Below are 17,235 nucleotides of genomic sequence, written 5' to 3'. Positions count from 1 at the left end.
CTTCACGAACATTAGCGTGCGTTAATCCCAAGTGCTTATTTAGGAAATGTATAGGCGATATTCGAATATTAAAATAATGCATGGCTCTGCATGCATTGTTAATAGTTTTTAGATTCGATTAAAAGTACAGTCTTAGCGATTCAGTGCCACACAAACTCGTCGAACTTATGTAACAGAATCATTATTTCTTAGGAAAAATAATAAATAATGCAAGAAAGGAAATTCAATAGGCTAGATTTTGGATAATTGGCATTTTAACAATACCACAAAACGCAGTGTTCAGAGCAGTGCTTCTGAACGGGGTACACGGAATGCTTATGTTCTGCGAAAGTCGTTAGGGATTGATTACATTAGGAATGGCGACAAATATAGTAATTGTATGTGAATGTATTTTTAATCATATTTTAGTTCAACTTCATATTTATAACTTTACTATAAATGAATATAAAGATGTTGAAAACCTGAAGGAGTTCCAAAAGTATGAACGCACTCTAAATGTATGTTTATATTCTTGGAAAATTCTTGGGAATTTAGAAAGTGTCTTGATTTGTAATGTCGCATAAAGGCCTTATTTTGCAATTTGGGTGAATATTGGTCTTTATTTTAATAACCACTTATTTACTGGTTTTTATGGTATTTTGTAGAGTTATGTATTTGTTACTATAATTTAAAGTGAAATTACATTTATTCATTTGTTTGTGGATTTTGTAAAACACTTAATTTGTGGCTATCTTATTATATTAAATGTTTTCAGTTCTTTTTCACTTCCTTCTACGAAGTAAATGAAGTATTATAACCACTAAAAGTTCCCGGTATGATATTTCAACGAAAATATACATTTTGACCACTATCGAATGCAATTTAACGATGTTTTTGCATGACATCTGTACGTAACAACAGAGTAAAGGACTCTTTTTTTTTCCCCCAAGGAGTTGTAAAAAAATACGAAAACATACGAGATGAGTATCTGCCAAATATAGAAGGATGCCTTCATGGATGAATTTCTTAGAAAAATTAGCACATATTCATTGTTATAGATGTAGAATATCTCTAAAACCCCTATAAGGCTAGCTCATCTAATGAGACCCGATCCCGGGTGGAAATAATTTCAGTTGTTTTTGTCGCTCAGGCAATGGTGGAGTTTGTCATCCCTAATTTTTTTTTTCACATCCTGGAGAAAGCCTTCTTGCACGGGATTAGAATTATTTAGGTTATAGTTAAGCATATCAGAGCTATCTACCTAAGAAGAGGAATACCTTTCGTGGAGGATGTTTTGAGGAAAACTGATTTGTACGAGTATTTACTTTAGATACATGGAAGACCACAAAACTTTCCATGCAGTCAGTTCATTTGCCGGAATTTCAAACTTGGTCTATATACATACACATGTTTTTGTTATTAATTATGCTCACTTGTCTGACAGTAACATCAGTCCAAGATCAAGAAATTCCTCGTGGGAAGGAGGGCAAAATACACCTGTCGTTGGCAATAGCTATATGTACCTATATATATACATTCTCGCCATTAAATTCTTATGATGCTTAATCCGACCGAAGTAATCAAAACGCACTGCCATTATTGCAATGTGGTTTGAATTATCAATAAGATCCTAAGCATTCTTTGCATGCAAATGTTCAGCAGTAAAAATAGTTGCCTTGTAAAAAGGTACTAGATTGAGATCTGAGAATTTTCATTTTTGTGCAATCGCAGGTATGCGCTTTATTATTTATACCCTTATTACATTTTATTTAATAACCTTTATTACATTTTTAGCATCGAACTCGGATGCATAATGAATAGTTTTCCATAAAATTCTGTGTTCTTTTTATTTCATACTTGACAAGAACAATGTATTACAATTCTTTTTTTTTTCAGGCATAAACCACAATGTGTTTTATATTTAAAATACTTCCTTGTCCATTTTAGGTTTGAACCATGATATCTGCAATGCCTGCCGTTGCCGTGCGGCGAGGCCGTAAAAAAAGCAAAGGTTTTGGCCGTTTCAACCTTCCTCAAAGTCATCATTCGAGCACCTCTTCCCTTTCCGGAAGGAACCGTAGTTTTAGCAAGAGGCAAGGAGGACAAAGCATCAGCACCATCAGTAGCCAGTACGGAGGTAAGGCATTTAGACATCGTCGACGCGTCGACAGCGATCTCGACCGGCAACGTCGGAGATTCCTAATCTACATGGGCACCCTCTTCCTCATCACAGGACTCCTACTGGTGTTCATCGGGGTTGGGGCCATGGTACCCAAGGCACAAACAGTTGGTCTCCTGCTCATAGGGATCGGGGCTGTGCTTTGTATCATAAAGGTCTTCTGTTCGGAAGCCCACATGACCGACGTGCCGCAGAAGGTTGTTGTTGAAGATGTCGATGTCGAGTCCAACTCGGGTGGTAACAACGAGGAGGCAGATGTAGCCACGCCGCTTGCGAAAATATCTGAGTTCACAGAACTTCCGGAATCCGAAACTGGCAATACCCGTGCCCAAGATGGAGTCACACCTGAAAGCAACAGTCACCAGAACAGTCTCTCACCTACCAGTCCTCCCAACAGCATACCTGAGACACAAGTATTGATTGGGAATGATTCTGGTGGGAAATACTAAAAGGAATCTTCATAACTAGTAATGACATAGTCGGATTACCGGAAAATATCGATGAAACGTCGATCTACTTCAAGAGGTGTTTGCCATATTGTGTACATTTGAACATTATGCATCCTTTTCCTGCATGCATATGGCACGGAACACAAAGCATCACAAGATATGACCTACCAGCATAGGAAGACTAGTACTCTTAGAGTTAACTGCAGTAATAGAACTGGTTTTGCTCACCCAGCAAGCAGAAAGTAGAATCACGTCTTTTGTAACATTCTCACTCAAACTTTTAAATGAAGCGTAAACCGTGCTAATGTCTTCTAGTGCATTGATAATAACCTTTTTGCCTGATCAAACATTTTATGAAACTTAATTTCGTTTAAAATCAAATCGTAACCAACAAAATAAAAAATATCTCAATCATTAACAGTACTCTAAATTTCCATCTTGTCATGTAATTTTTATGATGAAAATGCAAACGGTTAGCTTGTTAATTTTAGAATTTCATAAAAATCCAAAGATGCAATATATGAGGTAGTGTCAAATAAATACCAGAAGGAAAAAGTTGCCTTTTATAAAATAGAAATAAGAAGAAGAAATGTGGCCAGTATATTACTATGTTTAATGGTTAAACAGTTTTAAAAGTTAAGTATCTATATGCTCATTTTTATCATTCAGCAATGTCATATCGTTCAGGTTGATGGCTAATGGTCTCATGTAGTTATCATACTGAACAAAAGTTGATAATGTTATCATCATACTTCATATTTTTATTCAACGTAAATTAACTTTATTTTATCATAACCCATCCATGATTACTGAAATATACAAGTGAGATTGTCAAATGAAGATGAAGAAAGGGAAAAATAGTCTTTGTATCCACGACGAAAATGTATTCCTTAAAAAATCAAATGTGGCTGAAATATGCGTATTTGCATATCATGAAGAACAAAGCTGTTTATCATTTCAGACGGCTTCTTCTGGGCATCCACTAGCAATGATTTTACAACCAATCTCAAATTAGAAGCAACACTGCTATGTCTCTCAATATGGACAAGATGCAGCAAACGTTTGGGAGATATTCTGCTAAACGGCTCTCAAGTTTGTTGCCCAGAAAAATTCAGATTAAAAGAACTTGTACAACTTGTGACTGTGACATTGATAAGGCTTGGCTTCCATCCCCGTAAGATTAGGCAGCTGTTGATGAAAGAGTGTTCAAATATGCATTATATTTATACGCTGTAATAATTTTTAACAGACTTGGAGCAGAAAAACTACAGTGCAAAGAATGTATTAAAATCGTTCATCCCAATTGAAGACAATGTTTCTGATTTTCATAAATTTCTAACTTCTACAATAATGCTACCTTTACAAAAATAATCTTCTGGATTGTTCACCTACGTTTGATTTTGTACATAAAAATCTATTAGAAAACGTACATTCTACCTTAAGAAACGTAAGACTAAATACAAGAAACCTGGTACAGAATTAAATGAATTCACGTATTTTTTCCCAATGTTTCTCAAAACTTTGAATTAAATTTACTTAGACTTTATTTAGCTCAAGGGCATAATTTCACACCCTTGAGAATGAAAAGTGCAAACCTGGTGAACTATTGCTTGTCTTCTTAGATGCATGACTTGCCATAGTGTTTTTCTAATTCCAGGAGATTATTTTTCTAAAGCTTTATATTTTCATTATTTGTGCTCTATTTAAAATGTTGCTTGAACAAAATGCTTCTCTTGCTGCATTGCTCAATTATAGGCTTAATTTCAAAATATATTTATGGCCATTTAATTCATATAAAAAACACTGATCATCAACTTTGTTTAAAACTGTGAAATCAATATTTATTAATCTTCATTCTTCTTCATGTAACTATATTTTATAATCATTATTATCACTAATGAACAAAACGACTTAAAGCCACAAAACAAGTTACATGTGTATGTAAATAAAAGAAGAAATAAATTTCCTTACTAAAAAGCACACTTATGAATTATATTTGAAAATAATTTACGCATGCATGTTGTTAATTCTTCTTTCCTTTGTTATTATATTTCCATGGAACACAATATATGATTGCAATTTCATTACTATAATTATTAAAAAATATTTTAATCATAATATGAAAGAAAAGAGTTTAATCCTTTGTAAGCAAATGAATAAATTAAATAAATTGTTCGCAAAATAAAAATTCCACTTTTTGGGAAAGAAAGGGTAAATTCTGGAATTTTCATCCTCGTACGGGAATAAATATATAATAATAGCAATATTCTTATATGTAACAAATATTCATTCAGAGAGTAGAGTAAGTTTACAGCCTTATTTATATTTTGAAATGTGTTGGATGCCCTAAGCAGAACGAACTTTGATAATGGCGAGGCGAAAGTGTCCTTAAGATCGAAAAATTTCTTTTCTCGTTTAAAATTTTAAAGATCAAACAAACAGATTTTAGTACGAATCCGAATTGAAACAGTATTTCGGTAAATGATATCAGCTCTCGTTGCGCCAATAACTTCAGAAACTAAAAATTAACATTGAAACATGTGTGATATTCATACTTTATTGTTTATGTCCCACGCAAAAGAGTTGATGCTGAAGCACTACGAACATTTCTGAAACATCACCTTCTCCCTAGTCTAGAAACCGGAGACAACCTTGGAATATTCAAGGATATGAATACTTTTGCTTTGCTTGATAATACTCATCTCCCACCGTTGTTTCTAGTGCGATGATAGAGGGATACGCTTGAACAGGCACCATTGACTAACCAATGATGAACGTTCGAGTTTGTATCATCTCACAGTTTGGTGCATGCATGCTCATGCCACGTAGTTTGATGAATCACACGAACTTTGATGACTGCTGCGAGATACTAAAAATAAACTACGTAATTATTATGACGTAATTAGTACTTTGCTCTCTTCCCTAGAATGGAAGACTCACTGATAAAGAAAGACTTTAACTTGAAAAAGCATGAAAAAAAGAACGAGTACTATGAGTTTCAAGGTTCTTAGACGCTGATAACAAATCAAAAACGGCTTTATCTGATGGCAAAAGCACCCTCCAGAAATATGCTAAAAAGTTATAGATATGGGAGAAGATTATATTGGGGCATATATAAACTTACATTTTGCGAATGAATATTTCATAACATATAGACATATTATTAATATTTTACATTTTTTGTCGTACCGAAATAATACCATTTTACACTATATTATGTCTTTTGCCGCAAATACTAATTTTTAATGCAATGATCATGCTTACGAATACCAGGAACGTATTTTTATGTGCTTAAATTTAACTGAAAATATGTAAGTATCGTAAAAAAAAAAAACCAAAAATATTTGTGGCATATAACTTTAAGAGAAAAATGAATGAAACCTAATATAATGCAAAATTGAGTTATATCTTTATATATAAACACCACACGAATATCACGCATATAGCACACACAAATGTACGAATACTAAGGCTATTATTAATAAGTAATAATACTCAGCTGTCATATCTAATGAAGCAAGCTTTTAATGAAGAATATGGTCACATACTTAAATCACTATTTGAGACAAAGATTTCCATGTTTTATTATAACCGATCATTATTTATTTCATTTAAATTTCTATCGTACATTGGATTGTAGTTATTCTTGTAAATTTATAAAAATGTTGAGAACGGGTAATTTTCAGAACGAGAATGAAAGGAAAATTTAGCAAATTCATGAATATATTTTGAATCATGATAAATTTTCTAAAAGGCCAAGTACAGAAATCATGTAAAAGGTTTTCATGCTGCTTCAATTTTAATGCTATAACGCTTGTTGAAAATGTCATAAATTTATGTGTTTTATGTGTATATTTATGTGTATATCCATGTTTAAATGCAATTATTCTAATATTTGACTTTTGCATACTGTAGACACCCAGAAAAATTTATATAATACATACTATCTTTGCATTATAGCATCAAAGTAACGTATTTAAGTACTTCATTGACCTGTGCGTGAAAAACAATTCCTTGTTTTAGAATTTTGGAAATTATGTTTGTTCAAGATCCATTTTTTAAACATTTCTTGTCAGATTTCACTTTTGATAATTTTAAAATCTATAAGAAAATGAACGATATATTGCATTGCTATTTGGTGCGATATTCAGTTGCAGTACCTTAAGAGAATACGTCACTGCTAAAATACCTACAACAAAACTGTTTTTTACTTTATGACTTCTCATGGATAATGGGAGAATTGTTGGCAGTAAATTAAAACTTGAAAGGATATTTTAGAGCTAAGAGTTCTCCTTTAAAACGTTGCGCATAATTTTTAACGAGCACTCGTTAAAAATTCAGTTTACATAAATTTTAGTTTAAAATATTGATTCAACAAGCAGTTTGAGTTTCCTAATGAAACATTACAAATTTAAGAACTGGAAGGAAAAGGCGATTTTTACCGCATAAATATATTTATTAGCAATGTATAATATCATTGAATTATTGATGGCTTGCCAAATATTTTTAATTTAGATTATGGCAAGAAAATTTTGTAATCAACATTGGAGGAATACGATCAGTAGAACTGTGTCCGTTGTTCATTTTCCTATATCTATCCTTATTAACCACTTTATTGCATATAACAATTACAGGATTAAATCTAAAACTCTTTGCCAAACCTAGCATAAAAAGTGGAATTATTAAAATAACATTCGAAAAAAGATTAAAATGTTTTTGAAACAACAGAGAAATCAAATTCCATTTTCTTTCAATTGTTCGATCATACTGTTATAATGGAAATTTCAATGTACGAAACTTATTCCAAAAGTCTTCCAAACATTTAAAAAAGAACTTTCTATGCATACAAATATTTGAAGAATTCTTATGCAATGAAATGCTTTAAATGTGAATAGAGTACAAAATACACATTCCTTCCAAGCACAGAAAAATGTTTTATGATTGAACTTGATGAATATTTTAAAGAACACTTTTGTCATATACTTTATTATTCCAAGCCGTATAGAATGTTTACGATTACTATGTAGTATATTTGAATATTTTCTTTCTGAATATATAACATTCAAGGGATTCAGACTTATTTCTATGCAATCTGCACATTTTTATGTAAGATTAAATATAAAATACCTCTCAAAAATTGTAAATTAGTTATTTAATAGTACAATTTGCTTACTACACATATTTTTGATTTAAAATTCCATTCTGCAACTGATATGGATAGACGGAAGAGCTTCTGTCTTAACCTTAACTGCGAAATTAGACAAAATTCTACGTTGGATTGATGCCATTTTCACAAATGTAGCTTAAATAAGCTACGTAAAAATAAATAAGTAATAATATTTGAAGCAATTTTAAGAGTAGTATTCTAGTTGGGCGAAAATATTTATGTTACAGCCTATCGAGACAAATTTTTTTTCGTTTGTTTATTTTCTGCAATCCTTTCCCTGTAATGCAAGCAAGTTGATAGAACCTTATTTTTTCTATCATTTATATTTCAGTAGATTAAATAAAGAAAATACTTATATTTTCATTCTACAAAACACTTTTTTTTTTGTACAAAATAAAAAAAAAAAAAAAAAAAATTGCATTTCCTGAAACAAATTTCCTTATCAACGAAAATGAAGCAATAAAAGCAATATTTTTATTTATGCAGACCTGAAATCTAAATACGCAATTTTTTCTATACTGAATTACAAAAAAGAGAAAATTATTTTTTTATTAAAACAAAACGCTTAACTTATTTCTACTCAATAAAAATTGAATCATTTTATTGAAGTAAAATAATAACATGTAAGTAAGTAATGGGAATTAATATAAAATAATAAAAGAAAATTAAATTTTTTATTGAAATAAATAATAAGATGCAAGATGCAAAATAATAACATACATAATATAGATGTTAATTAATATAAAATAATAATAAAAATATCCTTTTGCATCGATACTTACATTAATAAAAACAATTAAAGAACACGTAATTATTTTAACAAAACAACAAAAAAAAAAAAAAAAAAAAAAAGAATTTTTCTCAGCTAGAAATCACAAATTTGTAACCAGAATTTTAAAACAAAAAAAAAATAACAAGAAAAATTTTTTTAAGTGTTACAAAATATGAAATCGGTAATAAAACAAATTTCAAATTCCAGATTCGGGCTTCCAGATCCCCATATTCAGCGGATGATTACGCTATTCAAAATTAGATGGATCTAGGTACCGTTGTTTTATTACAATGCGAGAAACATATATAAATTTATGCAGATTCTTCATTATTTAATTTCTTTAAATAATGAATCTTTACGCAGGGCTCTAATATTTAGTGGTAACAATTTGAAAAGTAAACCGACATTTATAGAGAACCAACGCAAAATGACAAAATTAAATTAATAGCCCTTCTGGGCTAACGCCTTTTGGGCTAATAAAGCAGCATAAATAATAATAAATAGTAACGAATAAATAAATAAAAGAGTAGAAACTTTGAAACATCATCTTTATTTGTTTTTATTCTATCTATCTAAATAAAGTATTTGAAATAAAATGGCGTGGAATATTTTCTTTCTTCTGAACTCATGATTTTTTCGAAATGCATAGGATATTTTATAAAATTAAGTTTAATCTAATACTGCATTTCATTTAAATTAATTATTTAGTGTACAGTGCACATGATTTGTTTTGGAATTTTCTGTAAAGGATGAAGGATGATATTTACTGCGTTATTTGCAGTTCATTACAAATTCCATCCAATTGAACCCTGGAAAATCTCTGTCAAAGTTATAAAATCAAAGCTTATGCTTATGTCTGAAACCTGGGTGTCTAGCAGTCTCTTGCTCAGCATTATTCCTGCCCATTTCATGCTTCGTATGCTTTTATTTAAATATTTTACGCACAATGTCTTGTTGTCTATTTCAATGTTTCCTTCATTCAAGATGTATACATAAACTTGTTTATGTACAAAAATATTTTATATCACGTTGCTGACTCAAATGACATATTTTGCAAATGTTTATAAACTGAACCGCTTTCATGTTCTGCTTACTAGAGCTTATTTACATATGTGTAAATAGCTCCAAAGTATAAAATAACGTATGTAGATGTTACAATAATGTGAATCTTGTTAATACAGCAACAAAATGAGAATACTAATTCAGAAGTCAAACAACAAAAATCAGCGTTATATTTACCAAAATTTCACAGGACTAGTTTCGATGGTTTTACCGAACCACCATCTTCAGCTGCAAAACCGCAAATGAACCAGATAGGAAAATTCATTTGCGGTTTTGCAGCTGAAGATGGTGGTTCGGTAAAACCATCGAAACTAGTCCTGTGAAATTTTGGTAAATATAACGCTGATTTTTGTTGTTTGACTTCTGAATTAGTATTTATTCGGCGTGTTATTGTGTCTTAAAATGAGAATACTGTAACACATCTTTAATTTCTCGAGATAATAATTTTAAGCATTGTATTATTAGCACTCATACTTTCTTCATTGAAGGTTAGAATAAAAACTGAATCGACTTGTATCCTATATATCATTAATTAAAATACATTTTATCTATTTTCTCAAATGAGATTGATTAATTCAAATAATTATTATGCTCTATAGAAGAAAGACAGTATACAGTGAAAATTAGAAGAAAACTTCAAGGTAAAAAAACATACAGTATGACACTAGGCTTGTTAAATAATTAAAAACTTTAATTTTAAAAGAAGTGCATAAATAATAAACAAAAATTAAAATGGCCAAGATAAATACTAATCAAAAGAGAGAATTACTGGAAATTCACAAGTGCTATTGCAAAGAAATTTATCTCGATACTTTGATTCTATCGTTATTATTCTGGTATGCAGAGGGTTAATTTCTATACCTGCTATTTCCAGATTCCTGAGTGAATCCCGAAATTTGGCCTAACGTCTAAGAATGTCTGTAAATAGAATTCTCCAGATGAAGTATAAGCTGAGGTGGGAGAAAATAAATTATCTTTTACTAATATTTCTACGTATACAGTTTTAATGACATAAAAAGGGGGGATTTCAGCATCACAAAGTTATCACATATATGAGAAAATAGCTATTTTATGCTTTGGAGCTAAATTTCCTGCCATTCATTATGATTGCAGCAACATATATTATTTTAAATGCTCTTTGTGTACATATGATTGAATTTGTTACATATTGCATGCATGTTATTACAGCAAACATCAAAAGTTGTAAATGTATCCATAATGTGACCACTATAACAATCATGTATGAATCTATTAATGTATTTTTGCCTTTAAAGAATCTGGTGTACATTGAATGAGTTTTTGTAATTTTACAATCTGCCAGCACTTTGAACCGGACAGTTTACAGAAGAGTGTTTACAATATTCATACTCAAACAAATTTGGACTTTCAAATTGCATTAGGATTTTTAGTTTACTGTAGTTGAGACTTTATTTTTTAAGTGCGCTTGCTTAATATGTGATTGATTTAAAATTATTTTTCCTGAAAGCTTGATATTTTTTACAAGGTTGTAGTTTGTGCATTTGATAACATATTTATTTCAAGTTCTTCAACAGAAGTACTTGAAAACAACGCATTCTTCAAAATTTTAATTTCAGCATATTTAACTTTAATATGTAAAAAAAAATATAATTATCTCAAAAATTTAATTCATCCGAAAAGAAAATTAGATCGTATTCATTGGTTTAAATCTCCTACAATATAAATAGAGAAAGATTCACTTTTTCTGTACATCTATAGACTTAAATCTATTATAAATCAGTGTAGTCGATGTCAGATTATTAACCTAATAAACGATCTTTAGAAGTTCAGATGATTTTTGTTTTCAGAATTAATCATCCGTTATGGAATATATTCCTATAAATTTCAAACAAATACTTGATTTAACTTCCGTTGCTTTTATTTTATGTATACATCTCTCTAAAATATCACTGAAAAATAAAGCTTTATCTTCTTTTTTTTCGAACAGTAGAATTTCCCTTATCAGAGGCAATGTGAAATCATTTCTATTTCCCGTAATTGAAAGCTGGTGTAAAATGAAAAAATTAACCATTTCGAATTTAAAACCATGTATGTAAATAATTTTACTACCTACCTTCAAATTTTAAGTTTTCTTTTAATTTTTATGGTACACCGATCATTTATTACATAATAAATGCGTATAGTATTTGTAAGAAAAAAATCATGCATTCTTGTAGCTGCACTTTATAAGGAATAATTAATATCTTAAATATGAACAATAAAGACAATAAAATAAAAAATTGTTAATAATAATAATGGTTTTTTAATATATTTGGTTATTTTGAACCATCTTAAGACTGTCTTATGCTGTATGGGAATTCCTGATTTCTTTGCCATAGTTGTTTCCGCATTAAATTATCGGTTGATGTAAAATGTCCCTGTTGTTTAACGCGCAAAATTATTACTGTATTTACTCGTGAAGTTCTTTTTATGGAGTATTTTCTTCTAGTTTTATTAACATGAATTAATAATTATTAAAATACATTGATTTATTCGCTGTTTTTTAACTTAAAACCTGAATTCGAAGAAAAATTCTTCCCTAAAATAACCAGTTGTTACTCAGTTTCGATTTTTTGAACGTGTATTGCAAGATTTTTTATGAAGTCCTTCAAAATCCAAACCAAGACTAGTCATTCTCCCACTGATGCATACAAATAAGGCAAAAAAAAAAAAAAGATTGGATCATCGGAAGTATCTCTTACTTAAAGAGGCTCAATATTAATTGTAATATTTCTGTTTGTCTTTCTCTAATTAATCTGTCTCGAACTTGTAATAATAAGACATTTAGTGAACTGGAAATCTATAGTACTTTTCTTTTCTTTCCAAAATTTGTTATTATACGTCTTTATCAATAATATGAATCTAATCAAACTGCATAGTTTAACCATGAAATTTTGATTCTGTCCGTATTTCCAAAGGATGAGTGACAATGACGAAAAAAATTAGCATTGAAGACAATAATTACTGTAATATTTATTGCATATTATTCATACACGCTTTTTAGTCAACTGAATTCTTCTTTTACCCTTCTCTTCAGAATGATATATATCGCGTAATCTTTTTCTTCCGATTTGGAAGCAGGAAAATTAGTGAAAATGACGGGAAAGAATCAGAAGAACAAATATGATACTCAGTGGCATTTACTTAATTTATTAATAAACCTTGTCAGAACTTCCTCTGCGCAAAGTATAATATATGAGCCAAGTTTTCATGAATTGTAAAACCTTATTGCAGTTACGTAATTAAAAGTTCGAAGAATATTACGAAACCTCAGATAATTGGATTTTCTACTGTTCTTAAGAAAATATATAGCTTGAAACAATCTGACTACTGTATAAATGTATATGATTTTACTTAATTTAAAATAGAATTTAAAAAAAAAAAAAAAAAAAAAAAGAATTTCAGAAATTTTTCTTAAGTTGAAATATACTGTGGAACTTAAATCAAGATCTAAACTTCAACTCTTGCAAACATCGGCAGTGTTCATATTTAAGATCTTTAAGCTGCCAACATTTGCTTATGTTCCCCCTAACAACCGCATCCAAACCATCGAACTTGGCAAATGGCAGCTAAAAAGCTCATTGTTCTGGTGCTACTTGTTACAGTTGAAACAAGATATCCTTAAAACAATATGTGTTTGATGGTGCATTCGTAAAAATTCTTATCAAGCAGCTTCGACTGCACATCTCTTATTAATACACAGATATGCAAAAATCTTTTTCGATTTCGAAATTTATTTCGAGAAAACTGAATGTGATACAGCAATTTACAGCAGCACTTTAACCAATTAACAGTAAATTTTCCATTTTTTTTTTTTTTTTTTTTAATTTTCAGTAATGCACTAATAAAGCAGGATCCTTTGTTTCTACAAAACATCCTATGTTAAGGAATATCTTAATAATTAAAAGTATGGGTAATACATACTTCAGTTTTGACTTACTATTTATCATATTAAAATAAGGCGTAACGTGAACCACTCCTTATTCATAATTAACTTTTAATTTTATTAGCTTATTTATCTTTGGCTCTTTTTCTTTCAACAGCTAAATAAAAAAGCTTCTATGCTTGAAATATTAGTATGAACACAAAAAGGTGTGAAATCATAATTTAAGATTTCTTTATATACTATTTGGTGATATAACCAATTAAAATAGAAATTATTAATACCGCAACAAAAATCGAAGACGATTACAGCCAAACAAATATATACGTTTATTTCTATAATAGTATTCTTCCAAAAGTCTGGAAGGATACAACTATTTAGAAATCTGGGCAAGAATATAAAGAAGTTTTACGTAACACATATTTAGAAGGCTAAACATCTTCTACAGCTAGCTTAGAAAGTAGCTAAATAAACCAACAGTTATACAGCTAGTTCAGATTGAAGCTTTACTTGATGACCATTATGGAGCATCAAAACGTTTTCAGTTGACAGATATTCTCGATACGAAACTTTTTAAATAATATTAAAACCAAAGGGTTTTAACCCAAAGGTTAAACCCTTTGGTTTTTAAAACTTTTGGACTCCAAAATTTCTAAGAAATTCTGTCCCTAAATGTTGAGCCATTTAAAAATATTAGAAACATATTATGTACATCAATTATTATAAAAATATGCATACGGAGTTGCAACTTCCATTTCTGGTATCATTCATATTAAACGAAGAATTTTCATTTATACAACGTACGAAGGATTTTTTGGGTCAAATTTATCGCGATCCACTTGCATCAACTCAGTGCCCAGCTTATATTTTAAGCAAATATGCAATTGATATTTGGACTGGCTGAACTTTGTTTTTTAGCCGAAATTTTATAGCTGTAGTACATTCAGTTTTTATCCAAATACATTTTGAAAAAGAAAAAAAAAAAAAAAAAAGATTTTTGATCAACTCTGTATAGTTTGTGTGTTTAGCATAACTAATGTCTACGTGAATGAAAACATTTATAGACAGAGCAGTGGAGTTTTGACCAGCTTTTTGAACTTCAAAGTACTGATTAAGAAATAAGATCCAATATAGATATGTAAGTTCCTTAACAGTGTATTGTTCCTTTTAAATAAATTTTGGTGTTCTGTAGAATAGAATAGAAAAGGAATAGTATATAGTGCATGATAATCTTTATTCGTCTGTTGAAACTCCTCATAAGTACCAGAGTTAGTATTTAAACATTTGCATTTATTAAACGCTTACTCAATTTACAAGTGTTTTAATAGGCTTATGAAAGTAGAAATGTTGTCTATGTAGATTATCTACATAGGGCATATACTTTATTTATCAATGAATAAACTTTAAAAAAAAAATCTTAAGAAATAAGGAATCTGTTTGGTTCATCTGAGAGGACTTCTAAGATATGAAATTATGAGATCAGTAATTAAGATTTTGAACAAAGGAATTGCTAATTACGTTTATTTTTCCAAGCATGAAAAAAAAAACCATTAAAAATTAAATTACATTTTTTTAAATTTTCGTCTCTATTTCCTTGAATATTTAAAAGCAAACAAAAAGATTAAAAAGAAAAGTGTAATGGAGGAAATAATAGGCTATAATAATAATTTGTTGAATCATTATCGAAATACAGAGGACTTGTCAGTTACTAAGGCTAAATTTATTGTAAAGTAGTATGTGTAACATCACGAAAAGAGGCACGGTTCGTGACGTCGCGAAAAAGGCGTTGCTTCTGACGCCATTTCTGCCTTTTATAGAGAATGGTATACTACTGTCTTTTTCCAAAATCTTGAATTTATTTTGATGCTGTTATCAATACAAATTTAATTGGAAATATGCAAATTAATTTATTTGCGATGAATTTTTATTTTCATTAAGAAAGTGTATGTAAGGTCGTTTAGTTCTTTCCAACCTTTGAATCACTAATAAACAAAGTGGCAAAATGAGTTTCAGATATGAAATTTTTTTAAAAAAAAGCAAATATTTTAATTGAAATTGCGGCACTAAAATGTTTCGTTCTTCATCAAAAATTATATTGAATATAATGAACTAAAAACGTCATCGTTAAAGATAACTTCTGTAAACATTTTCTCATCATTTAGAGATTTTATAAAAATTAGCAGACCAATACGTTTCATTTAATTGCGATTGTTACGTTTTGTTTTTCATTAGGATTTTGTAGCATATCTTTGATAAGAGGGCTGCAGCCTATGCATGTTTTGACATTGAGAGATTTATTTAGAACAATTTAAAACTCATCTAAATGTAACTATTTCTTCTTCCAAACAGCCCCCATTTCGAATATTTCTTCATATGAATGTAAAACTTCATATAGGCAGAAAAATAGATTTCGTGACCCACTGCATCTATCTTCTCAGTTTTCATTCATGTAGCCTACCTATAAAAATGATGATCAGTAATACACTTTATGTTTATGATGTTTAGTAGCAGAATATTTAGCAATTTAATTGTTAGACTGTTGGAAGACTTGAAAACATTCCTCGTCTTCGCCATAGTGTTAATTCACCCTTGTTCATAATACATGCTTTGAATCGTGCTGTTTTTAGCTTAACTTTCTTTGAACGAATACCTTTATATAGACGCTTAATGAATTTATGAGCGTATCACTTCAAATCTTTGTACAACCCCCCTTCTGTATTTTATGGTTTATCAAAGCTTGTGTAATATGGTTTCAATCTAAATATTGATTTCAATATAAAATCTTTTCTTATAAAAAAAATGTTTGATTTATTTGACAGTAGCATCACAAATTCACAGGAATATGCAAAGATAATATTTTATTCCATGGGATACAAAAGAATATTGCTTCTTTTTTAGTAACACTCATTATCAGTTTTAAGAAGCATTCACAGGTTTTTGTTTCATTAAGAACAACGTCTTTTTCCAACCACCAGAAAGATATATGGCCAAAATTTTAGCAACGTTATCCAATCATTAGAAGAAATTTAAGAAAGGTCAATGCTCGCCAAAAAAGGAAATATCCACATATTTTAAAGTTATTATTGGATTTTGAGAATACTACAGATCTCTAAAACCAGCATGTTGGCAAAAGAATAACCAGTAAAGGATTAAAAACGCTGTTGTTGTTGTTACTTATGCTCCACTTGTCTGACAGTAACATCAGCCCAAGCCCACGAAATTCCTCGTGGCAAAGGAGAGCAAGATACGCCTGCCGCTGGCAACAACATTGAGCTCCTTACAGGTGACAGTTTAAAGCGTAAATATTTTAGAAAGCTTCCGAAGTCAGTAATCAATAGTGACAGAAATATATCTCTACGCAAAAAGAATTAATAATAATTATAATTATAAGTAGATGAAATAAAAGCACATTCATATGGCTTGTGATGCCATTTCCACTTATAGAATTATTGCATTTACAGTCAAAATATTACATCCACTTAAGTTACATGGTTAAGTTACAGTGCGCTTGCACATTTCTCCGATTCAAAACAAAATGCTCGATTGAATTATATCAAGTGGTTTTTAAAAGACCATTGCAATAAAGAGAACGTCTTATCACATTCTTTGACCTATATCTTAACGTCCTTTAAGTATGATATGAACAGTTTTAAAACTCTTTCCGGTGAAATACATACCTATAAAGCTTGAATCTGGTTATTTGCGAAGGTCAAACAGCAACAAGCT

General features: G+C 30.0%; 1 protein-coding gene across 2 annotated transcripts in view; it reads left to right on the top strand.

Annotated features, from left to right (window-relative positions):
- The window catches only part of LOC146998893 (uncharacterized), a 180,406-nt gene extending 171,777 nt beyond the window's left edge, over positions 1–8,629 (top strand). For both annotated transcript variants that reach the window (XM_085811861.1, XM_085811862.1), the window contains exon 2: positions 1,927–8,629. In XM_085811861.1, the coding sequence (XP_085667987.1) occupies positions 1,936–2,607 (672 nt within the window). In that variant the 5' untranslated portion in view covers positions 1,927–1,935 and the 3' untranslated portion in view covers positions 2,608–8,629. The remainder of the gene's footprint in view (positions 1–1,926) is intronic.
- Positions 8,630–17,235: the final 8,606 nt, after the last annotated feature.

The sequence above is a fragment of the Stegodyphus dumicola genome, chromosome 2 (genome assembly GCF_044657685.1).
Source record: "Stegodyphus dumicola isolate Sdum_Otavi_A_Nest chromosome 2, ASM4465768v1".
NCBI lineage: Eukaryota > Metazoa > Arthropoda > Arachnida > Araneae > Eresidae > Stegodyphus > Stegodyphus dumicola.
This window is presented reverse-complemented; position numbering and strand designations above follow the sequence as displayed.